General features: G+C 44.9%; 1 protein-coding gene across 2 annotated transcripts in view; it reads right to left on the bottom strand.

Moving 5' to 3' along the window:
• The window catches only part of LOC119731231 (sushi, von Willebrand factor type A, EGF and pentraxin domain-containing protein 1-like), a 131,834-nt gene that overhangs the window by 43,502 nt on the left and 61,332 nt on the right, over window positions 1-27,000 (bottom strand). For both annotated transcript variants that reach the window (XM_038204319.1, XM_038204320.1), the window contains 11 exons: window positions 26,769-26,948; window positions 13,013-13,210; window positions 10,957-11,151; window positions 10,131-10,331; window positions 6,688-6,894; window positions 6,169-6,269; window positions 4,409-4,577; window positions 2,799-3,023; window positions 2,472-2,660; window positions 1,487-1,684; window positions 1,014-1,149 (listed from right to left, as the gene is read on the bottom strand). In XM_038204319.1, coding sequence (XP_038060247.1) covers window positions 1,014-1,149; window positions 1,487-1,684; window positions 2,472-2,660; window positions 2,799-3,023; window positions 4,409-4,577; window positions 6,169-6,269; window positions 6,688-6,894; window positions 10,131-10,331; window positions 10,957-11,151; window positions 13,013-13,210; window positions 26,769-26,948 — 1,999 coding nt within the window. The remainder of the gene's footprint in view (window positions 1-1,013; window positions 1,150-1,486; window positions 1,685-2,471; window positions 2,661-2,798; window positions 3,024-4,408; window positions 4,578-6,168; window positions 6,270-6,687; window positions 6,895-10,130; window positions 10,332-10,956; window positions 11,152-13,012; window positions 13,211-26,768; window positions 26,949-27,000) is intronic.

Here is a 27,000-nt window from a genome sequence, read left to right as displayed (position 1 = left end):
CAACAGGCAAGTCAGGGTAGCTTTTAAGCACATAATATCTGGAGCACTCTCTTAAGAATGTTAGATAGAGATGAAACTGGCATGGGGAGAACAATTGGGAAATAGGTCCAACAAAAATATGTGTCTGAAATCTGGGCTGCGCTGCAGTTACACATATAAAATGGTATGTAGGCCTACAATACACTTCGTGTCCAGTTTCTGGACACCGACTCCTGTTTTCATTTTGATCCAAAGGAAATTTACGATGAAAAAAATGGTCAGTGTTGTCATAAAATCAAAAAGCCTGAACTACAGTTAGCGTAACGGACTCAACAACAAAGAAGTTCACTTCTTAATTGAGAAAGTCGAGGAAAAAGTCTGAAAGACAATTAAGGGTACCTTTCATGACACACTTCAATCATGTCCATGATTCAACCACACAACTCCACTACCTCACTTGTATTCGTAACGTACATGGGAAATGAATCGGGCTTTATCATCTTTTTCTTCCAACAAATGCCAGTAAAATGTATCCCTAAAAGCTCTCTTCACTATCCTAAAGATAATCATCAGGATTTTTAAAGCATTGCATTTTATGCAACTAAATCTGAACCCTCTGAAAATTGCACATGTTGGACTTTATCCACTGTAAACAGATGAGGCTACCCGTACCTGACCCGCCGTGTGCTAGTGGGCGGCACGGTACGTATGTTCCGTTTCATATCATCATGTGCACTACTATGTACTACACGCACGCTTCACACACACACTGTATTACTGTGCGACACAGTGATTTTTACATGTTTTACATTTATCCAGCCGGAAAAGGCTCCGATCAGTGTTACTGTCGAAACACTCCATTAACGACTGGTGAAAGAGGTTAAAACTATGCTTGGGATAATTTTTACATGCCGTTTTCATCGACTTTTTATTTTGTTTTTTTAAATTACAGTTTAAAACTTCTAATACATCAAATCCTGAAGGAAATGACTCCACAATAAATCTGCAGAGGCCTGGTTATAAGCCTAGCTCACCTTGTGACTGTAACAAAACCTGAGTTGTCTGTTGCAGTCGGTACGTCAAAGGTCACTGTCCCTGAGGTAGTCCCCAATTCACTGTTGACAGTAACGTGTCGTGGGCAGTCCACGGTGAATCTGGGCCTCTGCTCATCTGAATTTATTTGCAGAAATTACTTATTCATTTTGATCACAACTATTAGTTATTCACATGGAAGATATGTTTTGGTTAGAATTCTCAGATTTCTAGCAAGAAATAGCAGGCAGAAGTGCAACGGGTTCTTATATTTTTTGTAGGAATAAGCAATGACTATAGCCTTGACAAATACTTTTCATTGCAGAGAGAACGCAAAACGTGTTTATGTGTTACTGTAAAAAATAATGGGTAAATAAATAACTGCAGCATAGTAAATGCAGAATGTTGACTGTGAGGTAGACAAATGCTTGGTGGTGCATTGATGTATTGTGAATCATTTGTCTTAAACACTTACCAATGCAGACAACATTTTGAAGACTGTCCCAGGAACCATGGTCCGTGCATGTTTTAGTATTGGGCCCCTCCTGACGGAATCCATCACCACAGGTGAAGTGGCATATGGTGTTGTAAGGCAATGTCTGTGATTGGCTACAGACAGCAGGCTCTACCATACCATGAGGGATGGAGAAGGGACCAGCACATGTCACTAACACTGGAGGGCACAGGAAAAAAATGTGTGAAATGTTATCAGCCATGACAAATATCATGAAGGTGACATTTGGGGGATTACTACAAAACAGAACAAAATGTAGATTTTTAAAGGTTTTTCAAGCGCCAAAATATAGGCATTTATAGGTTTTGTAGACAAACTGGGACCTTTAGTGCAGAAAAACATGCAAAACAAGATCTGACCAACTTTACTCGCCCTTCATCAGCGGACAAAATTCTTCAACTTTCAACTTTTCAAGAGGCAAAGATAAGGTCCTCAGTGTTTCAACACCCACTTTTGAGGTCTCAACACAATTTTTAAAAGACACCTTTCTTCAACAATTTGCACCAGAGAGTGATCGATGCAGTACTTAAGGGTATAGGACTGGTTGTTTCATGTGCTAGAATATTTTCTTGAATTTTTTTTCTTATTTTTCACTATCTTAACTTTTGGGACTCTCATACACAGTATTGATCTTGAGAGTCCCAAATTTTCAGACTACTTTTAGAATGCAAAACCGTGCTATTTTCCTGCATGAGCTAGCAGAAATATAGCGCACTGCTTACCTCAAGTTCTCCACACTAGATAAATTTACACATTTCTTGCAAACTGCCAAATTCTGAAACACTTCTTTTAAAGATTTCGCTGTGAGGCCTGATACATGCTTAGCAAAAAATAAAAGGTTACAAACCAAAACATCATCTAATGCATGTGGTGTGCAACTAGTTTTAATTGTTTGATTTTTTACTAGAGCAAATTGGGCCCTGGGCCTAAGTCTCATCATTCTTACCTGTACACTGAAAGTGAGGACCACTCCAGGAGCTGTCAGCTTGGCACTGGCGTACACGGTAACTCTGTCCATTGCTTGTCCTATAACCCAGGTCACAGTGAAACTGACACGAGTCTCCATAGGTGGCAGAGTCCCCAGCACAACCACTGATGTAGCCATTGGCAATGGCATGGTAAGGACAAGTGTTGGCTGCATTTGAATATAAACGGGGAAAAAATGGCTCAAACTAGAAGAAAACGTTCTACACACTATAGATTTGGCTTAGCGAGCATCACAAAACTCAGATTGGATAGAAAAATTCAAATGATGACAAACTTTGTAACCAACCTTCACACGTTGGCTGGGAGGAATTCCAGTAGCCTTGGGTACTATCGACTGTTTGGCGCAGGCACTTTCTCCTGAGACTGGAGCCCCCTGTTGACAGAGAGTAGCCAGTCTCGCAGCGGATGTCACACTGGGAGCCATACACAACGCCCTCGCTGCATGAGCCGTGCCCGGTAGCCAGGTGCAGCTCACCATTGGTGGGGGTTTGAAGACCCAGACATCGTCTCACTGTGGAACAATAAAAAGAAGCATCAGTTTGGCAAGATAGACTATTTTATCTGAACTAAAAACAAATTCTTGGCCATCGGACTTTCCACTGGATTAAAAATGTGATCAGATCCGATAAAAAAAATCATTGGACCTTTTTATCACATAATGTTTATGCAGTAGAGAGTACTCTTTGCTCTGTATTTTGATACATTCTTCTGTTTGGTATGTTAATATACATGTATGCAAGTATTTTGTAGGTGACTATTATGTTCTTTTAATATTGGGTTTTACCCTTCACTGATATTATTTCATAAACATTCTGGATTTATTGTCCGAAGGCCTGTAAGGAAAAATCACAAGCTTACAGGGATGGGACTTGAACCCACAAGTGCAGATGTCTTACCACTCAACCACCAAGCTTTGTGGGATTTGTTAGCTGGATTGAATCTGATATAGCAGCACAAACTTACATCTGCCGGGTCATGGGTTCAATTCCCATCTGAGTAAACCTGTGAATTTTATTCTTGCAAGGCCTTGAATGACACTGAATAAACAGTGTTTGTTAAATTACGTTGACGTGTGAAGGGCAAAACCTATTAAATTTACAACCCCCGTCACAAAATTCCTTAATTATACAAGTACTGACTGTCAGAAGTATCTCTGTTGACATTTGACTCTTTTTGTTGGTTTTGGTGACAATCAGAGTCAATTCCTTAGCTCTTTTGTTCCACAAGGGCATCAATTTTCCCACTTCAAGCAAGTTTCAATACCCTTTTTTATCAGTGCGCACTTGGAGCGTAACCTTCATGAAGAGCAACAGAACTTAAAACAAGAAAAGACAAATTGATTTCTGATTTCTTCCATCCATTGCAAATTGGCTTTGTGGTCTTAGCGGTTGAGCACAGGCATCATGAGCCCCGCCCTGGCCATGCGTGTTGTGCCCTTGAGTAAGGCGCTTTACCTCAATTACTCCTCTCAACACAGGTGTTAAATGGGTACTGGCATTATTCAATGCTGCGAAGGTAACAGACTCGCTGTGGAGGAGGTGCGGCGATCCCCCACAGCAGCATTTCATGGATTCAAGTCTGGCCCAATCGCTTCGAGAGATGGGCACTCCGTTCCTGTGAACACAGGTTCGTCCCCTTTACCTTTTTTTTAAACCTAGCTGGCAAATAAGGTGCGGAAGAAATATACTCCCTTCAAGAACCAAGGTCACTTTACTCTGTACACTGGCAATCCAATTAATCTGTTTAAAATAGTGCCATATATTTATCAATTCCATGCTGAAAGAGTTAAAACTGAGCATATCAATCTGACATCACTCATTAAAAGAAAATTCGTGACCAAACTTTCTTGTCCGATTCATTTTAAACAAAGAGATTGTAAGAAAAGTAAGCTCTGACCTTTGGCCTCCATTTGCATAGAGCATGACCCAGTGTTGTCAGCGCTGTCAGTAGCCTCGTAGACAAGTCTGTAGATCCCTTCTTCAAAGGTGGTGGGCTTAGAGCCAGTGACAGGTTCTGAGTTGATGGAAAGCAACACAGCGGTGATCTCCTGGCCAGCATCTGTGCCCTAAAAGTAAAATGACCTCTTAGATTAGCTACATGTATCTTCATATGAATTTGTAATAAATCAGTCCTTAGCGCCATGTAAACAAGACTGTAGCTAAGGAACGTTTGAGAGCTAGTGCAGCCATCAACATTTTGTTTAAATGGAAACTGCTGCACTGGGTTTTTGATCTTTCAGATAAAATTGATGGTGTGTAGTCCTTGCCATATATATGCACCATCCAGGGGATGCAATGAATGTGTCCTTTCACACTGGCATCTTTCATTTATTTTTCAATTCTTAGTTTCCTTTTCAAAGTATCCCCCAGATTGACTTAGAGTGCTGAGATCCTTCACTCTATAATGCATGGTGTGGAGAGGAATACAAGTGAAGATATGAAAACTATAACTGTTGGCAAGTTCTTAAAACTTCCATAGAATGGTGCACAAACATAAACTCCAATTCACACAGTGTTTTTAAAAATGTGTGCATTATCTAATGCACTCTTTGGATTCATTGCCTTATTATGCCCTTCAGCAGTAAATATGCAAAACAGCACTTTTACATAGCTGCCAACATTTTAAAATCCAAATTAGTAATCAAAGTAAGTTTCATTTTAAAAATAAATTTAATCTTTTTTTTAATTGATTTTGTTTTACTGTCTGTATTTGTTTGTTGACGTCAAATCAATAATAACAATAATAGCATGTGTGCTATTTTTCTGAGATGCATGCTATCGATGTTGAATTTCGAGTTCATATGTTTCTACACACATTTAAATTAGGGCCACTGTATGCGACAAAAATATCCCACCAACATAGCTTGAGTAACTCCAGCTAACATGCTCATCAGGAATTCACATGTAACGTTAATGTAATGTTATGTTACATGTGAATTCCTGATGAGCATGTTAGCTGGAGTAACTCAAGCTACTGCCAACACACCTTGCAAACGTATGCTGATTTATCTTTTCTGGACGTTGTGATAAACTCAAATTCTATTAACATTCTTCCAACCATACTCTTATTAAATTCCATGATCAAAATCTCGCACTGATGGATCTCATCCCGGCAATAAGTGACCAATGTGCTCACGATCATCACTGAAAAGTAGTCGACTTACACACATCCACACGTGATAAATACGAGGCGCACATGTACTGGTCCTCAAGTACTCCACTGCGCACAACACATTGGCCGCATTACTTATTAGTTTACAGGCAAAAACGATACTTAAGTATCTTTGTTCGTTAGGTAGAAATTGGGAAATTCGTAATTTGTTAGTGGCAATTCTTATATTTGTAATTTAACAAAAAATTTGTAATAATTACAAAAAAATTGTAATAGTTGGCAGCTAGGCTTTTATCTGAGTACACTTGAGTACATATTGCCAACCAGCGCTCAGATGTGTTCCCCTTATGAAACACAGTAGGCATCTGTACACATGAAGTCAAAAAGACTTCACTCCCACGCTATGCCAAACAAAATAGAATATGTGTGCGCACCACAACGTGAATTTCCTGAAAGGAAGTCTAGAATTCCTTGTCAAAACTCTTTTCTTTTCTTTTTTCCAGTAATTAATTTCTATAACTAACAAATTTGACATAGTTTCTTACTGTGAAGGGTTCCCAGTTCCAAGAGACTGAGACAAGTTGATGCCCTTCCCTGGCGAATATAACTTGATTTGCAGGACACAGCAATACTGGCTCAGTAATATCTATGTGCAAGGAGAATCAGGAGTTACTGACATTTGGATATGGTACTTGTCTCAAAGGAAAGAAAATCATGTTGGAGTTTTTGACAACTTAAAAATTAAAGATAAACCCCTCCCTCAAAAAAGAAAGAAAAAGAAACACATTTAGGAACAACAATTTTCTTCTTATTTTTAATATAATCAATAATTTAAAAAAAAAAGGTTACTAGGGAGTCACAAGTCCTCAGTGTCAAGTCTGGGTCATGACTATTGAGTCAAAGTCCGAGTCCAAGTCTTTTGGTAAATCAAGTCACTGAATAACAAATCCAGACAACGTTGTGTATGGATCCTGGACTTCAGCCGTACAATTCTGGTGGAAGATATGATTAAAAAGAGACGTTATAAAGCAATCCACAAATTAATAGTTCCAAGAAAGACTGACCTGTACAGACGGTGGTACTTCCATCCCACGTCCCTGACACAAGGCAGGTCCGACTGGCTGATCCAGATAGGGTGTAGCCAGTGTTGCATGTCAGCTGACACAAACTATCAAAGGGCTGCTGTGCAGATGCAGATCTACTTTGTCCATTGCGCAAACAGGTTGAGATTGCGCCAAAAGCAGGTGCTGACAGGGGTGGGCAGGTTACAACTGAGAAGGAAAAAAATGGATCTCTAATGTACATGTACATTGTCAGAATAGGAAGATTGTTGGAACAAGCAGAGGGCTTAAATGGGAAGATTGCTGGAATTAACAGGTGGCTCCATTCAGATGTTGGCTGCAAGGTGGTTGAAATGAGAAGGTGGCTGGAATGGGAAGGTGGCTGGATTGGGAAGGTGGCCGGAATGGGAAGGCAGCTGGAATGGGAAGGTGGCTAGAATGGGAAGGTGGCCGGAATGGGAAGGCGGCTGGAATGGGAAGGTGGCCAGAATGGGAAGGTGGCCGGAATGGGAAGGTGGCCAGAATGGGAAGGTGGCCGGAATGGGAAGGCGGCTGGAATGGGAAGGCGGCTAAATGGGAAGGAGGCTGGAATGGGAAGGTGGCCGGAATGGGAAGGTGGCCAGAATGGGAAGGTGGCTAAAAGGGGAATGTGGCCAGAATGGGAAGGTGGCTGGAATGGGAAGGTGGCCGGAATGGGAAGGTGGCCGGAATGGGAAGGTGGCCGGAATGGGAATTTATGGATGGAATGGCAAGGTGGCTGAAATGGGAAGGTGGCTAAAATGGAAGGTGGCCGGAATAGAAGGTGGCCAGAATGGAAGGTGGCCGGAATGGGAAGGTGGCCGGAATATGGGAAGGTGGCCGGAATGGGAAGGTGGCCGGAATGGGAAGGTGGCCAGAATGGGAAGGTGGCTGGAATGGGAAGGTGGCCAGAATGGAAGATGGCCGGAATGGGAAGGTGGCCGGAATGGAAGGTGGCCGGAATGGGAAGGTGGCCGGAATGGGAAGGTGGCCAGAATGGGAAGGTGGCCACTGAGAATGGGAAGGTGGCTGGAATGGGAAGGTGGCCGGAATGGGAAGGTGGCCGGAATGGGAAGGAGGCCGGAATGGGAAGGTGGCCGGAATGGGAAGGTGGCCGGAATGGGAAGGTTGCCAGAATGGGAAGGTTGCCAGAATGGGAAGGCGGCTGGAATGGGAAGGCAGCTGGAATGGGAAGGTGGCCGGAATGGGGAGGTGGCCACAATGGGAAGGTGGCTGGAATGGGAAGGCGGCTGGAATGGGAAGGCGGCTAAATGGGAAGGAGGCTCGAATGGGAAGGTGGCCGGAATGGGAAGGTGGCCGGAATGGGAAGGTGGCTAAAAGGGGAATGTGGCCAGAATGGGAAGGTGGCTGGAATGGGAAGGTGGCCGGAATGGGAAGGTGGCCGGAATGGGAAGGTGGCCGGAATGGGAATTTATGGATGGAATGGCAAGGTGGCTGAAATGGGAAGGTGGCTAAAATGGAAGGTGGCCAGAATAGAAGGTGGCCAGAATGGAAGGTGGCCGGAATGGGAAGGTGGCCGGAATATGGGAAGGTGGCCGGAATGGGAAGGTGGCCAGAATGGGAAGGTGGCCGGAATGGGAAGGTGGCCAGAATGGGAAGGTGGCCAGAATGGAAGGTGGCCGGAATGGAAGGTGGCCGGAATGGAAGGTGGCCAGAATGGGAAGGTGGCCACTGAGAATGGGAAGGTGGCTGGAATGGGAAGGTGGCCGGAATGGGAAGGTGGCCGGAATGGGAAGGAGGCCAGAATGAGAAGGTGGCCAGAATAGGAAGGAGGCCGGAATGGGAAGGTGGCCGGAATGGGAAGGTGGCCGGAATGGGAAGGTTGCCAGAGTGGGAAGGCGGCTGGAATGGGAAGGCAGCTGGAATGGGAAGGTGGCCGGAATGGGAAGGCAGCTGGAATGGGAAGGAGGCCGGAATGGGAAGGTGGCCAGAATGGTTAGGAGGCCGGAATGGGAAGGTGGCCAGAATGGGAAGGCGGCCGGAATGGGAAGGCGGCTGGAATGGGAAGGTGGCCGGATTGGGAAGGCGGCTGGAATGGGAAGGTGGCCAGAATGGGAAGGTGGCTGGAATGAGAAGGTGGCTGGAATGGGATGGTGGCCAGAATGGGAAGGTGGCCGGAATGGGATGGTGGCCAGAATGGGAAGGTGGCCGGAATGGGAAGGCGGCTGGAATGGGAAGGTGGCCAGAATGAGAAGGTGGCTGGAATGAGAAGGTGGCCAGAATGGGAAGGTGGCCGGAATGGGAAGGCGGCTGGAATGGGAAGGCGGCTAAATGGGAAGGTGGCCGGAATGGGAAGGTGGCCGGAATGGGAAGGTCGCCGGAATCGGTAGGTGGCCGGAATGGGAACATGGCCAGAATGGGAAGGTGGCTGGAATGGGTAGGTGGCCGGAATGGGAAGGTGGCTGGAATGGGAAGGTAGATGGAATGGGAAGGCTGCTGAAATGGGCATGTGGCCAGAATGGAAGGTGGCCGGAATGGAAGGTGGCCGGAATGGGAAGGTGGCCGGAATGGGAAGGTGGCCAGAATGGGAATGTGGCTGGAATGGGAAGGTGGCCGGAATGGAAGATGGCCGGAATGGGAAGGTGGCCGGAATGGGAAGGAGGCCGGAATGGGAAGGTGGTCAGAATGGGAAGGTGGCCAGAATGGGAAGGTGGCCGGAATGGTAGAACTGGCCACTAGACCAATGTACAGGTGGCAGAAAGCTAAAATGGAGCAGTTGCTTAAAGGGAAGATACAACATTTGCAAACATCACAAAACGAAATGATCAAATTATCGCGAAATGCCTTACTGGATTGTTAGGGAATGACTGTCTAAAGCATCCTGTAAAATCTTGGCTCCTGGTGTGCTGACATTTTCAAGAAAAATGGTATTTTTCCAACGCTGGTCGGCCGACCAGCGTTGGAGAAAACTGTCTAATTTTCAAAAATTGCTCAGAATTTTTCATAATTAGTTACTCCGCATTTTCTTTGCAATTGATTACACACCTGTGAAGAGGTACAAGTCTGCTAGACTGATTCTCTGACCTTACAATTCCCCCAAGTCTATTAATTGCTCCGTTTCATCTTAAGTGGGGTCAGGGAACCAGACTGCAGAAACATGATTGGTTTTCTTGGTTTTTCCAGCATCTACAAGCCCAAACGTGAAAAAAAGTCATTTTAACAATATTTCCTATAACATACTAATCCTCCAATCCATTTATTTCTGAAAATTGCAGCAAAAGCAAATGTTGTACATTCCCTTTAAAGCGACAGCAGCCAGCACAAAGGCTTAGAAAAAAAACCCAAAAACAAGAACCTACGGTTAACTATACTGACCAGCCTTTGGCAGATAATAACAGTTTTTAGTTGGTTAGATTAATATTTAAAAGCTGGGAAGTTGCCACAATAAGTGGATGACTTTTTCTTACCGCTGCATGTTATGGTACCACCTGACCAAACTCCATTGTTGCTACTGTCACTTTGACAAGTCCTTTGTGTTGTTGTTGTTGGCCTGTAACCACGGTTACATGAAAGGCTACAGGAGGTTCCAAAAGGTACATGGTCTCTGAAACAGCCAGTCTTTACGCCATTGGCTGGGGTAGGCAGGTCGCTGCTTGCACAGGTTATCTCTGCAAGCAATGAAATTCCACTAAATATTGAGACTGCGGAAAAGAGTTTTGGTATTGGATGTAAAAATGTGGCAATAAAAGGTAGGCCTACATGGAAAATAGCATAGAGAATTGAAGAATTTCTGTGGTTGTCATGGGGGCGAAGATCCACAGTACAATTACTAACCTAGTGGTCCGACAAGAACACTCCATGTGTCCAAATGAGCTTAGAATTAGGCTATGTGTCAGAATTTTCAATTATCAATATTTTGACCACCTAACATCAACACAAAATTGATTATACGTTCTTGTCAACAAGCCACATGTTATGGATGTCGTTGATCAAATGCGGCAAAAAGTTTAATTTGCAGTTAACACGTTTATTTTGACTATATGATTTTATTTCTCATTACTAAAATTAGAGAATTTAAACCAACTTGGCATTTTAGGGGACTATTTTGTATTTAAGAAAGAAAAAAAGATTCTTGCTTGTCCCCTTGATACAAAGCTTTTGCAGTGGTCCAGCCCTGCTTTGACGTGCAGAAACACACTGGCAAAATAACTTCAATTTTTCTTTTGTGCATGATCTAACCGATCAAGAAATTTTGATGTTTCAAAAAGAAGTTTGTTATTGTCTACCACTCACCTTGACACAGTGGCAGTGTTTGTAGCCACTGACTTTCAGGTCCACATGTTATAGTTGACGTGCCGACTAGCCTGAAGCCCTCAGAACATTCATATGTACATGTGGTACCATACGGTACACTGTTACTAGCTGAACAGGTACTGGTATCAGTCGGTCCAAGTCCTTCACCTGGAGTGGGCGTCTGACAAGTATTGACTGAAAAATTAAAAACAAAAACAGCAATGACAAGAAACGAAGGAAATAACCCAGAATCCACATTTATATTGTAACTGATTTGAGCATTTGGAAACGTTGTTCATGTTCTTGATCTGTCAAGTAAACAAGCAAGCATATCACAATGATTTATCTTTGGCAAAAGACTCTGCCATTGCCTGTGATAAATATTGGCAGCATGTTATTGAGTGGTCATACCATCTGCACTGACATGCAGTATAAGTCCTTGGTTCAAATCATACAAGTGAACATCATGAACACTGGGCCGTCAGAAAACAGCAAAAATAAATAGTGACAATGTGTAGTTTGTGGGTATACCATATCTCCACCCTCTTAGACCACACCAGCCTATCACTGGAACAAATTCAAGATCTCATCCACCTATGCACCTCATCAACAAGCTTCAAGTGGCACCATGACTTCCACAAGCAGATCACCGGGACCCTTAAGCAATTTCCTCCATGCCCGGTCCTGAGAAAACCAACCCAAACCGACCTAAAAAACCCCTAAATATCTGGCTTGGGTCTGTTGAAGTAAAGCCTGTTGAACTTACCTGCGTGGCATGCAGTGGCGTAGCCAGGAATGATTCAGTTGGGGGGGGGGGGGGGGGGGGGCGCTTGGGGGGCTGGAACATTTCATAGGGGGGCGTCATGTAGATCAATGATAATTTTTTTAGAAACTCAAAATCTCAGTGGGGGGGGGGGGGGGGGGCAACTGAGGGGGCAACAAGGTTTCATTGGGGGGCTGTCCCCCCCCCCCATGCTCCCTTTCCTCCCTACGTAACGGAGGGAGTCCAGGGTATGAAGTGCTCAAAACTGGGCGAAAAAATTTATGACCAATATTTTCAATATTTTTACCTTGTTGGAGAAGCCAATTTTTACGTCGTAGTATTTTATGTGTCCTTATCTATTGGGCCGCTGGGTTCAGGAATTCCATATGTGATGCTGACCGACCTTAATCAGGAAAATAAACTCTAAAGCAACGTTAAACCTGTACGTGCTTGTAGACTCTTTTCATCAGTTTCTCACCACCGAGTCTATTCTACTCGTACATGACGTACGTCCGTGCAGCGTGTAGTCTGGTTCCCTAGACCTGACAATTATTCTCGACGCTATCACGTCTGGTCTGGGAGCCAGACTATGCAGCGTGAATATGCAGTGCGCACGCCTGATTTGCTTAGTAACCATCCTCATACGCATGCGCACTTACTTGAAGGCGCGGTCGCTAATCCAATGACCAAGCGTGTTTTCGCACCAGTTACCAGAAACATGTTTCGGCTTTGGTCATTGGTTGAGCGTTTTTGTGACGTCGGTTGGCTGGTGTGACGTCACTGTTCCAACCAAAACTAAACAAATGAGGGCGCTAGCGTGCGTGCGCGCTTTCGTGTGCACGTACATGACGTACGACTCGGGAATAAAACTGATGAAAAGAGACTACAAACACGTACAAGTTCAACGTTGCTTTAGAGTTTATTTTCCTGATTAATGTCGGTCAGCATCACATATGGAATTCCTGAACCCCTGGATCAATAGAGAAGGACACATAGAAAATGTAGGCGTAAAATAACGAGGTAAAGCGTAACAAAAATCTGGTCCAAATTTTGGGAGGTCTTATGTAGAGAATTCTCATCCTGGACGTCAGTCGTAATGCAATGAAGACTTCGTCCAACCTTGGCTAAACTCTTACCTAGGTCACACATATGGATTTGGTTTTCAGTCTCTAATTCCATAGGGATTTTTCTGAAATGTAATGGTATTTCCAAGCTACTTCAAACATTACCACTAAGAGTTGTGAGCCACTGGCCAGGAATTAAACAACATCTCAGAAAATCTTAGGAACTTACTCTGGCATGCAGTAGTTGATCCCGACCAAGATACAGTAGTCTGACCCTCTGCAACCACACAACGTCTGGAGGCGCTACCAGTGATGCTATAGCCGGTGTCACAATCAAAGTGGCACCAGGTTCCGTAGGTGTTACTACATGGTGAGGAATCTCTGTAGCTGCCATGGGAGGGTGCACTCAGATTTGTGCACCGCAGAACTGGTGTCATGACAAAGATAACTTTTTAGTGTGTTGAATAAAACTGACATTAATTACTTGTATGCTTCTCTCAATCTGCAAAAAATCACTATGCAATGATTTAAAGGCAAATGCTTTGCACTTCAACAAAATTGGGATGTCAACTTCCACTACAATCATTGTACTAGGTGTAAAGTATGTACTAGCTAATTATGTACCAACTTGTATGGGTCTGGCACAGTTACAGCATAGTGTACCCAGCACAATATGTGACAGAAGGGTACCACCCCCCCCCCCCCCCCAATCTCCCTTTACCCTACCCATGCCCTACACTTTTTTTTACCTAACAGATCCCCCCTAGATATACATTTGTATCTCAAAACAATTCCATTCCTGAGATTCTGGTAACACAATGACCCACACAAAAGAGGGAAAGGGGAATTTCCCCTCTGTCACATATCGTGCTACATGTGAGTCACAGAGTTACCATAAATACCAAACAATCTTAATGGTAAGGACCACCATCCCATGTTGTAGTATACAAATAAAACATGGTTTGAGGGTTGATAGTCGATATTAGCTCCTCCAGGTATTGGAAGTTGACAGACTAGCTAGTCATCTGTCAACTTCCAATACCGAGTGGAGCTAATATTGACTATCCACCCGAACTAAACCATGATAAATATTTGTTTTACTATACCTCATACATATTCACAAAAAAATCATGAAGTTCATAAGTTTTCATAGCAAAATATTGTGTCCTATCTTTTCATGTAGCCGCTGCATGCTGCTAGGGCGATTGTCAGAAGAGGGAGCAATTTCTTTTTTTACACTGAATAGTCATTAACTAGTATTGTCATCTTGTCAGAGTGACGTTAAGTTTACGTCCTACAAAGTTTTTCAACTACGTGCTGCTTAGTTTGACCCAGTTACCTTATATGTACATTTTATGCAAAACAAGGTGTGGTCTTGTATTGTTAATAAAGCTGTGTTTGGTATGGGGATTTCTAAAGCTGAGTAAGTAGCATTAGTGTTCACTGAAGTGTTCACATTACACCGGGTGTTGTAGATTTTTGGGCACACTTTTTTAGGGAGAAGCAACAGGCTTGAGGTGTGACAGCACATACACAGCGATAGCTCCAAGCATTACAGCATTAGCTCAGCTACTATTTTGTGACTACGGATTTCGAGAATCCTGGTTTTTCAGCATTACCGTATTTTTTGGAATATAAGCCGCGCAGAGTATAAGCCGCAGCACGCAAAAATCTGCAATTAAGATTTGAAGTCAGCGTATTAGCCGCACCAGCGTATAAGCCGCACCGACCACAGCGGTTTCAATGTTGTAAGGCCTCCAAATTCTGAAGTCAAAAGCTTTTGACCAGTTCCATTTACGCTACGAAAGCTATAAAAAGGGCCACAAAAGTTATATCAAAACATTTACAGTCGATACTCGTTAAAAAAATGTATGGAAATTAATGATGAGAAATAAACACCGGGAATTGCTGCCAGCTGGACACCGGCCAGTCCCCGGCCTAAAAGTTGGCGCATGGCCCGGCAGCACGTGTGCCGGCGAATAACAACATTTTCCCGCAGCATTCGGAGTATGCAACCCATCGTGTGTTGTCTGACTGAATCTTGCTTTGTGGCAACAGATGCTGATTTATTTTGTCCCAAGAATAAACAGGTCCTTTTTTACAACAAAACTTATCAAATTGTTGTGATTACTGACGAGAAGTAACGTCAAAAAAATCCAGTTTTCAATCGTATTTTCTTCGAAACCCATCAACACGATAAGGATGCAGGCTTCTTTATGGATGAATCCATTAATTTCGTAAGGGGTGATTTAGCCCCTGTTTCGCATTTTACATCATTTCTTGAATACATTTTCAGAAGAAAACAAATTATATTGTGATGTTGAACAACTGATTGTCAAATAAAGAATCCATAAAAACTCCATAAAAGTATTATTTTTTTTTGAAACAGCAGAAATATTGGTAATTATTGTTACCGAGAAAGTACACCTCTTTATGACAACGAATGTACAGCAAATGTATCAATGTACAGCATGCAACAAAATGAGACAGCTTTATTTACTCATGCACGGCGCGGCCTGCCGGCAGGCTGCACTTTTGGTGCATTTTTGGGATGTGCTTCCACTGTTTGTTAATGACTTTTCGGTACCTCAAGTCCGGTAAGGATTGATAATTTATTTCAGCAATAGATCTTTTCTTAAAGTGCCAGTACATTAAATACAAATTTAAATCTCATTTTTATTCTTCAAGGCTCGGCGTATAAGCCGCCCTGTGTATAAGCCGCAGCAAACATTTTCATGGACAAAATCAACGTACGGTATAAGCCGTGGCTTATATTCCGAACATTACGGTAGCTGCTTAGAGATTTATTCAACATATTTTGCCTGAATTGGTGCCTGTTACCACAAGCTGTTTGAGCCAGTAAATGTGCACCCCTTGACAGTGTTCCAGGTCTAAGGAGCCAGTATGAAAATGATTTTTCCGTATTCGTTGATGCCATTATTTCATTTCAAACATTGGTGAATGTATCAATTTTGATGTACTTTAGCTCGTGCATATTAAGATGTGTTAACGTGGCAAATCTGCTTTTTGAGACACGCCCCTTTGGGAGGATAAGCACATTGTTTTGTGGTCCATTTGATGTACTAAAGTGTACTTAAGTTTAGCCTGAAATGCTAGGATAGGTGTTTATGATTGTATTTAATATTTTCAGGGCTCCTTGTTGAGGAGTTAAATCCAGGCCTGACAATTTTGACCGGATCCACCCACTGGCTGGGACCTTCCTGCCCTAGGCGAAGGTCATGGACATCCGACCCTCCAAGTCGCCGGTATAGGAGCCTAGTGTAACGAAATGTATTCGGCGCTCCATACTTTTTATATGTTTCGTTTGCCCGCCATAGCTTTTGCGCTATTTTTAGAATGGGGTATATAAGGCAGCGTTCGCGCGCATTCTGGCCAGACTGTTTTGGCGCGCCGTAGAGTGGCAGTCTAAGAAAAGCCTCGTGGAGACAGACAGAGTGTTGTGTCGGGGAGTGACCGCAAATCTTACCGTGAGTGTTGAGCTGCTGTATTGTTAATGTTACACACTCCTTTTCTTTTATAAATAGTGGTGCAATTGTGGAATTGATCCTTGGATTTACTTGATTAAGTGAAGCTTAATACTCGTTCGATTGAAGACAGCATATTTGGGTTTATTCTTGTCACCTCTGTGCAGGAATTCTCCATTTGCTTTAGAAGACATACTTGGCAGATCTTAGTGAAGCACTTTTACTGTTGACTATCGATAAGAAAGTCTCTTTCCCTTAAGGAAATCCGTTCCCTTAAGGAAACTAATTCCCTTTAAGAAACTTATTTTCCCTTACGGAAACCCTTTCCCTAAAGTAAATCCATTCCCTTAAGAAACCCCCTTTCCCTTACGGAAACCCCTTCCCTTAAGTAAACCCTTTCCCTTGGGAGCCCATTTCCTAACGTATCGGGATCGACAACTGCCTCGCGGGAGACGAAGGGTCGAGCTCATCAGGAGGATCGGCATCTGCCTTCGGGAGACCTCGGAGGGTCGTCTGGAGCCTAGGAAACCCCCTTCCTTGAGAAACTCCCTTTCCCTTAAGGAAATCCCTTCCCTTAAGAAGCCCCTTCCCTTAAAGAACTCCCTTTCCCTTAAGGAAACCCCCTTCCTTGAGGAACCCATTTCTAAGGTATCCGGAATGACAACTGCCTCGCGGGAGACGAAGGGTCGAGCTCATCAGGAGGATCGGCATCTGCCTTCGGGAGACCTCGGAGGGTCGTCTGGAGCCTAGGAAATCCCCTTCCTTGAGAAACTCCCTTTCCCTTCAGGAAATCCCTTCCCTTAAGGAAACCCCTTTCCTTAAGGAAACCCTTCCCCTTAAGGAAACCCTCATCTTTTTAAGTACTTGCCTTTTGTTGAGGCATTTTTAGTAAAGGAACTGCAGTTGTTGCATGGCTGAATAAAGAGACTTCTTGAAGCTTTAGCTTGTGTGTCTGGGTCCCACTTATTGTCTGGTTGGGTAGATTTATCGTTCGAACAATATAAGGGGAAATTAGTTACGTGCGGCGACAGACAGTCTCCAAACGGATTATCGCCCTAGGACCATCTGGACTGCCGCTCGTCTGGAGGGTTCTCGAGACCGTCACTTCTCGAGAAAATCGAGATCCGCCACATTGGTGTCAGAAGTGGGATAAGGCGTAACAAATTATTCTCATTGGTTTCATTTAACCAACCCTACGATAGATTTACTTACCACATAGGGGAGACTGGACTTAAAATATGGATGCTAAGGACATTGGACTATTTGAGGAGGAAATAGCTATTCTTCGGATCGAGGCAGACAGAGGGGAGACCATGTTGAGGGACGCACTTGAGGACAAGAGGATTCTCGAAGAGGAGCTCATCAGCATGCGATCTTTACTAGAGGAAAGAGGAAGAAAACAGAGTCCAGAAGGGATGACAGGGGTGGACACCCCAGAGTTGTTTTTCGATACACCAAGCCCTGCAGTCTCCAGCACCTTCAGGACAACTCCTAGGACGGGATTACGGACTCCTGCTAACACAGTTGTGTCGATAACAGGAAAGGAGAAAGAGGTTGCAGCCAAAACAGTGCAACCAGCAAAGGAGAAGGATGAGGGCAAGTCGCCACCCCTGGATAAGGAAACAGAAGCACCAAAGGAAGGCGTGCTTAAGAAACCCAACATCTGCCCTGATAGGTTTACTGGAAAGGTCCCATGGAAGGACTATAAGGAGCATTTCAAGGCATGTCGTAAAGCCAATGGCTGGGACGACAAACAGGCAGCTGTATTCCTGGCAGCGAGTCTTCAGGGTCCTGCCCTGAAGGTACTCGGGTGCCAATCAGGAGGTAAGGAGCCCTCACTCAAGGAGCTCTTTAGTCGACTAGACCAGAGGTTTGGACCGGGCCAACAGGCTGATTTTCACCTAATGGAATTGCGCCATCGTAGGCAAGGGGAAAAAGAAAGTCTTCAGGAACTCGGGCAGAGCATAAGGGAATTGGCAGCACTGGCATACCCAGAATTTTCGGATGAAAGCAAGGAGCGCCTTGCCAAAGGACACTTTATGGACGCGATCACCGACCGAGCTATCAGAGAAGGGATATTCAGGTCGATGCCTGATACGCTAGACAATTCGATCAAAGCCGCCTTGGCGACTGAGAGCTTCCTAAGGACAGAAGAAAGAAGGGCCGGAGACAAAGCAAGGAAGTACGCCAGAGTGATAGAAACGGAAGGGAATTCGTCAATGGAGAGCCTGAAGAGGGAGATTCAGGAGAATCGGGAGGAAATGAGCCAGGCTATTAGGAGTATCCACTCCCTTTTACAGGAAAGGACCGGGACGAAGGAAATTCCATCCCAAAAGGACTTGGGCGCAAGGCAAGCCAAGGAAGCCAAATATAGCCGTCGCAAGGCAGGTGCAGAGGATGCGTGTTACAATTGTAAACGCAAGGGACATTTCGCCAGGGACTGTCCTGAGCCTAATGAGAGGAGAACATCACGGCAGGGAAACGGAGTTCAGCCATCCCAGTGGCCCATGGGGAGGCTGCCAGAGAGCCAGGGCCAAGCAACGAAGGAAGTGATGGTGGAGGACAAACAAAAGCCTTTGTAAGCGAGCAGCGAGAAACAAAGGGAGCAATTATTGGATCATTCAGACAAATGGGGGGTTTGTTCGTGTCTGCGGTTGTCAGGGGACTGCAGGCTCATCTTTTGATCGATACAGGGGCAACTGATACTGTCTTGTCGACAGCATTGTATAACAGGATGGAACCCCAGGCACGGCCGGTACTCACAACGGACGGAGGGAAACTATATAGCGTAGATGGAAGCCCCGTTAACGCTGTTGGGAGTGCCTGGCTTGACATTCGGGTGGGTAGGACAACCTGCCCTGTACATGCAATATTTGCTGACGTTGCTGTGGAAGGGATACTAGGAATTGATTTTCTTAGAACCACTAACGGGAAATTGGATTTTGGAAATTCCGTGCTGGACCTGAACGGGGAAAGGGTCCGCTGTATGGACAAAGAAGGAGCAAATCTGTGTGCTAGAGTCATCGTGCAGGAAACGACCACGGTTCCTGGAGGGCATGAAGCCCTGGTTACCGGCAGAGTGGTCGCAGGATTCTCTGGATTGGGTCTGATGGAGCCAGCCGAAGGGAGTGAACTTGCAGCCAAGGGACTCATAGTAGCGAGACTTTTAGTGAAACCTCAGGAGGACGGGTTACCGATTCGGGTATTCAACCCTGGGAGGCGAACATGCGTCGTGAAGGAAGGGAGCGTTGCCGGATACTTAGCTTCGGTGACAGAGGAGGACGTGGAGAAACGTCAACACACAGAAGCAGCGAGTCCCGCTGAGCCGATACCAGAACATATGGAAGAGCTATATGAAAGAGCCATTGATGGGGTACCTCTGGAGTACCATAGGGAGATTGCACGTTTGTTGTGCAAATACAAGGGAATATTTTCCAAGGGCGCTGACGATATTGGGAAAACAGAGGTATTCAGGCATAGGATTGAAACAGGGGATGCCAGGCCCCTACGTGAGAGACCAAGAAGATACCCCGCAGTAGAACAGGAGGAAATCGACAAACAGGTTAAAGAGTTACTCAAAGGGGGAAAAATCGAACATTCAAACAGTCCCTGGGCTTCAAACGTGGTCTTGGTGAGAAAAAAGGACGGCACAAAAAGGCTGTGTATCGACTATCGGCGGTTGAATGCACTTACTATAAAGGACTCGTATCCAATCCCAAGGATTGATGATTCACTCGATGCCCTTTCTGGTGCACAATGGTTTTCAACCCTGGACCTGGCCTCTGGATACTGGCAGGTGGCCCTTGATCCTGAAGCTCAGGAGAAGTCTGCCTTCGTCGTCAGGGGAGGTCTTTACCAATGGCGCGTTATGCCCTTTGGGCTGTGTAATGCGCCATCCACCTTTGAAAGGCTAATGGAGCGTGTGTTGCGTGGCTTACACTGGGAGACCCTTCTGGTTTATCTAGACGACGTGATAGTCTTTAGCAAATCCATCCCTGCAGAAATTAGCCGCCTGGAGGCTGTGTTTCAACGCCTCTTGGACGCTGGGCTTAAGCTCAAGCCAAGCAAATGTGACCTTTTCAAGCGAAAAGTCCATTACCTAGGTCATATCGTATCATCAGAGGGCATTGGAACGGACCAGGAGAAGATTCGAGCTGTACAAGAGTGGCCCAAACCTCAATCAGTGAAGGAAGTTCGTAGCTTTCTCGGATTAGCATCCTATTATAGGAGATTCGTGGAGGGATTCGCTAAAATCGCGAGGCCACTGCATCAGTTGACCGAAAAGGGAAGAGATTTCAACTGGACAGCCAAATGCCAGGAATCGTTTGATGAGCTTAAGGAACGACTCACAAGAGCTCCCATCCTCACATACCTTCAGTCAGACAGTGAGCTCATTTTGGACACGGACGCGAGCGCCTTCGGGATCGGAGGAGTGCTATCACAGAAATTGGATGGGAGGGAGCACGTTATCGCCTACGCCAGTAAGGTCCTTAAGAAAGCCGAGATAAATTACTGCGTAACAAGGCGGGAACTGCTCGCGGTGGTCACTTTTGTGAAGTATTTCCGGCCATATATTTATGGACGACGGATAACCATTAGGACGGACCATGGCGCATTAAGGTGGCTGACAAATTTCCGGGACCCCTCGGGTCAGGTCGCGAGGTGGTTGCAGGTTTTAGGAGAATACGACTTTGAAATTGTGCACCGTGCGGGAAGATCCCATCAGAACGCAGACAGCTTGTCTCGGAGGCCGTGCTCACAATGTGGCAGAGAAAATCATACGGAGGACCAGGATCCAGAGGATCCATCCAAGGAAACCAAGGGACGCGAAGCATATTCGTGCGCAGTCGGCTTAGTACCGAAGACAACGTGGAAGGACTGGAGGGCTGCTCAGCTCAAGGACGAGTCGATGCGTTGGATCATGATGTACAAGGAGGAAGGAGAACCACGCCCAGAGTGGGAAGCAGTATCAGCAGAATCTGGGATAAGAAAGGCGTATTGGTTTCAATGGGATCAATTTGAAATGCAAGAAGGAGTTCTTGTGCGGCGCTGGGAATCAGACAGTGGACGTGAAGTGCGATGGCAGACGGTTGTGCCACCTGAGTTACGCCAGGAAATCCTGCAGGAGCTTCACTCAGGGATAACTAGTGGACACCTTGGCTGTAAGAGGACAATGGCAAAGGTGCGGGTGAAATTCTTTTGGCCAGGACTGGCAACAGATACCAGATCGTTTATCAGGCAATGTGATCTCTGTGCGCGCAGGAAGTCTCCGAGTAAGAAGAGAAGGGCACCCTTGCAACAACATCTGGTGGGAACACCTATGGAACGTGTGGCTATGGACATTGTTGGACCGTTTCCCGTAACACAGAACGGCAACCGCTACATCCTTGTCATAGGAGACTACTTTACTAAGTGGTTTGAAGCATATGCCCTGCCCAACGAGCAGGCGGAAACTGTCGCTTCAAGGTTCGTGGAAGAATTTGTATGTAGGTTCGGGGTCCCCCAAACCCTGCATACCGACCAGGGAAGGAATTTCGAATCTAGGCTGATCGCTAAGGTGTGTGAGATCTTGGGGATTGATAAAACTCGGACAACACCATATAACCCGAAGAGTGACGGATTAGTAGAACGGTTCAACCGTACATTGGTCAATATAGTTGCCACACACATGAAGGCAATTGGTGACTCAAGGGATTGGGACCGGGGACTGCCTTTCGCCACCATGGCTTACAGGACTACCCCGCAGGAATCGACAGGAGAAAGCCCAAACATGATGATGTTTGGCCGCGAAGTACATTTGCCGATAGATCTCACTACGGAACAACCTCCACTCAATGGGGAGGCGAGTGATGGAGCGTACCTAGACTATCCGATGGAAATGAGGCAGAGGATCCAAGCGTCACATGACAGAGCTCGGGAACAGCTTGGAAAAAGCGCTAGAAGACAGAAACTTAATTACAACAGGAGGACGTGCAAGGAGGTGTACTTGCCAGGCCAGTTTGCCTGGAAGTATAACCCTGCAAAGAAGAAGGGAATCTCGCCCAAACTACAATGTCGGTGGGAAGGCCCATATCTGATTCAAGACAAACTTTCAGATGTAACGTTCCGGATTCAAAAGCGGCGTGGAGGAAAAACTGAAGTCATCCACTGTGACAGATTGAAACCATACAAGGGGAAACCACTAGATCCCTGGAAACGTGCATGGCCTGGAAGGGCTGAGTCGCTGGACCATCCCGAAGAGGCTGAGTCGCTGGACCTTCCCGAAGAGGTTGAGTCGCTGGACCTGCCTGAAGGGGCTGAGTCGCAGGACCTGCCTGAAGGGGCTGAGTCGCAGGACCTGCCTATTGGGGCTGAGTCGCAGGACCTACCTGGATGGGCTGAGACACAAGATCTGCCTGAAGGGTCTACGTCTGGAAAGGCCAAGAAGGCCAATTCACAAAACCAGCAAAATAGGGAAGACATACAGCATTCTGAAAGGCTAAAAACACACGGACAGTCGAAGGAGATAGGGTTTAATATTGCTCCCCAAGGAATGGGTTCGGTGGGAAGAAGGAATCCTAAGAGGGAACGTAAGCGCCCCAAACGATACCTGGAGTAAGGGTAGTAGTGGGAAAGATTTGCACTCGCCATTTTGATAATAACAAATGCCATATTTTTGTTTCAATTTTGTCTTACCAGGCCAAAAGACTGGCACGAGGTGAAGATCCTTCGCTGCAACGTTTGTGGCGAATCATTTGTATACAAGAAGAGCTTGGAGAAGCATGCGCAGATGCATGAAACTAAGATAATGTTCTTCTGCAATCTTTGTGAACGTCATTACACTCGGAAGGACAACTTAAGAGCCCACTACCGTGAGCACCATCCGTCAGCCGTGGATGAGGTGGCGGACATTCCTGCAGAAACCACGGACGAAAGACACCACAGGATGAGTAAGGATAAACAGGATACAGCACTGAAGTCGAGAGAGGGTAGGAAGGGTACACACACGGAGACCAGACCACCTAGGGAAGTATCAAAAACTCCAACTCAAGTACCCCAGGCCGGATCTAAGCGGAAGCAGTCAGAGCCGCGGGAGCAACCAGATCCAAAGAAACGCCAGAACACACCAAGGAGGAAGGACAAGACACCTCCAACGACTCCAAAAGATTCTCCAAGGAAAGCGGCAAGTGGCATCAACCAGAATCCAAGTACCCCGGAACACTTGATCTCTATCCCCTGCATCAAATTCCCTGATTGACCAGTGCCCAAGCAGCGAGGTTCCTGCTGTTCCTTGTGTTCCTGTCCGGGGGAAACCCAGAGGCATGCTACAACTGCTTGCGAAAGAATTGGAGTCGAGCAGCGACAGTGAGGACAGCCTCGACTTACAGATAAATAGTAAGTCCAAGAGCCAGGAGAGCGAAGGAAGCCTGTCACCTGAGCATGTTTCTACTCGAGTAGATGTAGGCCGAGTATTGAAGGGAAGTACGCTGAAACTGCTGAGTAGTTCTGAGCAGTCAAGACGTCAGCTGGAAGCCAAGCCAGCATCTGCAAGGATGTATAAAGTTGATGGTGACCCTGGTGCCACTGCAAAGCCAGCCTCTACGACCGACTTGGAGAGGATGATGGTGGGTAGGGTGCAGCGACTGCAAGAAGTTTCGACACGCAGCATCTTCCATGGTGGGGTCAAGATCTCAGAAGAAATAACAGAAAGGATCTACGACGTGACCTTCGAAGCCGGTTTTGTTTTTGATTAAAGATAGCTCGTTCGCCGAAACTTGATCACATTAAGGATATTTTTATAACTTGTAGTTTTTTGTACTTTGAAGTTGATTGTGTTTATTTTCTTTACCTTTTGTGAAATAACTGGAGCAAGTTAGCTCCTGCGTTTGTTTCGAAAACAGAGACTTTATTTTTGTAAACTTATATGAAGAAGTGTCACCAACGATCAATGTGTGCGATATTACTGCAGTAGGTAACTGTGTAAAGAAGGAACATTTTGTATTCAAGATTGTGCCTTATTATTGCCTGTTGTGATCTTTAAGGTGTTTATTAGAAAGAAGAGAAAAACAAAGTTGCATTGTTAAAATGTTATCTACTTTATGAGAACATCTTGTTACATTTTTATGAAGTCGCTAGGAGAGAGGTTTTATTACTGTTTACGTTGAGGAAAGATTTGCCTTCAGGTCAGGAAGTTTATATTCAAGATTTACCTTTCGATTACCTTTAAGTAAACCCCAGAAGAGTGGCTTGTACTTTATTTTTGATATAGATCGTTCATTATCTAGTGCCTTAAGTGAGTGTCCTTAAGGAGACCTTAAGGATTGCCTTTGCAGTCAAGGCGCCTTATATTTGTATAAAGTTAAAACATTTGTTTTATATTGTATAAGACGAGCGCCTTCTTCATTTCGTTTTGAAGTTGTATTAGTTTTAAAGACCGGGACGGTCTGAACTTGAGAGGGGGGCTGTGTAACGAAATGTATTCGGCGCTCCATACTTTTTATATGTTTCGTTTGCCCGCCATAGCTTTTGCGCTATTTTTAGAATGGGGTATATAAGGCAGCGTTCGCGCGCATTCTGGCCAGACTGTTTTGGCGCGCCGTAGAGTGGCAGTCTAAGAAAAGCCTCGTGGAGACAGACAGAGTGTTGTGTCGGGGAGTGACCGCAAATCTTACCGTGAGTGTTGAGCTGCTGTATTGTTAATGTTACACACTCCTTTTCTTTTATAAATAGTGGTGCAATTGTGGAATTGATCCTTGGATTTACTTGATTAAGTGAAGCTTAATACTCGTTCGATTGAAGACAGCATATTTGGGTTTATTCTTGTCACCTCTGTGCAGGAATTCTCCATTTGCTTTAGAAGACATACTTGGCAGATCTTAGTGAAGCACTTTTACTGTTGACTATCGATAAGAAAGTCTCTTTCCCTTAAGGAAATCCGTTCCCTTAAGGAAACTAATTCCCTTTAAGAAACTTATTTTCCCTTACGGAAACCCTTTCCCTAAAGTAAATCCATTCCCTTAAGAAACCCCCTTTCCCTTACGGAAACCCCTTCCCTTAAGTAAACCCTTTCCCTTGGGAGCCCATTTCCTAACGTATCGGGATCGACAACTGCCTCGCGGGAGACGAAGGGTCGAGCTCATCAGGAGGATCGGCATCTGCCTTCGGGAGACCTCGGAGGGTCGTCTGGAGCCTAGGAAACCCCCTTCCTTGAGAAACTCCCTTTCCCTTAAGGAAATCCCTTCCCTTAAGAAGCCCCTTCCCTTAAAGAACTCCCTTTCCCTTAAGGAAACCCCCTTCCTTGAGGAACCCATTTCTAAGGTATCCGGAATGACAACTGCCTCGCGGGAGACGAAGGGTCGAGCTCATCAGGAGGATCGGCATCTGCCTTCGGGAGACCTCGGAGGGTCGTCTGGAGCCTAGGAAACCCCCTTCCTTGAGAAACTCCCTTTCCCTTCAGGAAATCCCTTCCCTTAAGGAAACCCCTTTCCTTAAGGAAACCCTTCCCCTTAAGGAAACCCTCATCTTTTTAAGTACTTGCCTTTTGTTGAGGCATTTTTAGTAAAGGAACTGCAGTTGTTGCATGGCTGAATAAAGAGACTTCTTGAAGCTTTAGCTTGTGTGTCTGGGTCCCACTTATTGTCTGGTTGGGTAGATTTATCGTTCGAACAATATAAGGGGAAATTAGTTACGTGCGGCGACAGACAGTCTCCAAACGGATTATCGCCCTAGGACCATCTGGACTGCCGCTCGTCTGGAGGGTTCTCGAGACCGTCACTTCTCGAGAAAATCGAGATCCGCCACACTAGCATCATCCACCACCGCACTGTCAGTGCAACGATCCCTTCGTGGGCCACTGGACCGACACTCACCAACAGTGAACTGTTTTAGAACTGACCTTCAGGAAACTCTCAGGTTATAGTTTTATATTGAAAAGTAATTAGAGGCTAATAAACACATTGGCTAAATACGTACCTCCCCATTCATTGAATTCCCGTGTATTTAGTAGATAGTGTTAATAAATATATTTATTTTTTTGTGTAATTATCAACATCTCTTTGTGAAGATTTCCTTTTTTGTAAGATAATGTTATTTGTATGCAAAATCTGAAGTTACGTCATAATCATGTAATCGGTCAATTACTTTACGATTTTTCATGCATTTTCAACTATATTTCTTAAATATATATATATATTTTTTTAAATTGCAAAAAAGCTGATGTTCTGTTCATTGAACAGACATAGTTCTAGTTTATGTTTTCCATTGTATCACTTTAATTGTATAGGCCAAATACTAATTCTTTTTTTTATTGTACCAGTGAGCAAATGTAATTTCCTTATTGTTGATGGATTAATAAAGTATTTTCTATTCTATTCTGTTCTATATACATTCAAGATTACATCACTATTCTGCTGCTCAATGTTAAAGAGATTAAATAGAAATTCAGATGTACAAGTAAGGTTAATTGTACTACATTTCAGACTCCTATTGCAATTAATAATGCAGTTTGGTTGTCTGATTTACCTTGACAGCTTGGTTGAGATGCACTCCATGATCCACTAGTCCGGCAGGTAGAGCTCCCAGTACCAACTAATTGGTACCCAGTGTCACATGCAAATGTGCAGGTAGCCCCCTTGATATGCCTATGGGGACAGCTGACCTGCAGGTGGTTTCCACTATGAGGGACTGGTGTGCATGTTATCACTGTGGATGTAGTAAATGTTGTTTAAGTAAGTCACCCAAGTCAAGTCATTTG

The sequence above is a fragment of the Patiria miniata genome, unplaced genomic scaffold, assembly GCF_015706575.1.
Source record: "Patiria miniata isolate m_02_andy unplaced genomic scaffold, ASM1570657v1 HiC_scaffold_23, whole genome shotgun sequence".
In the NCBI taxonomy this organism is placed as follows: Eukaryota; Metazoa; Echinodermata; class Asteroidea; order Valvatida; family Asterinidae; genus Patiria; species Patiria miniata.
Note: the sequence above shows the minus strand (reverse complement) of the source record. Positions and strands in the feature narration are given on the sequence as shown.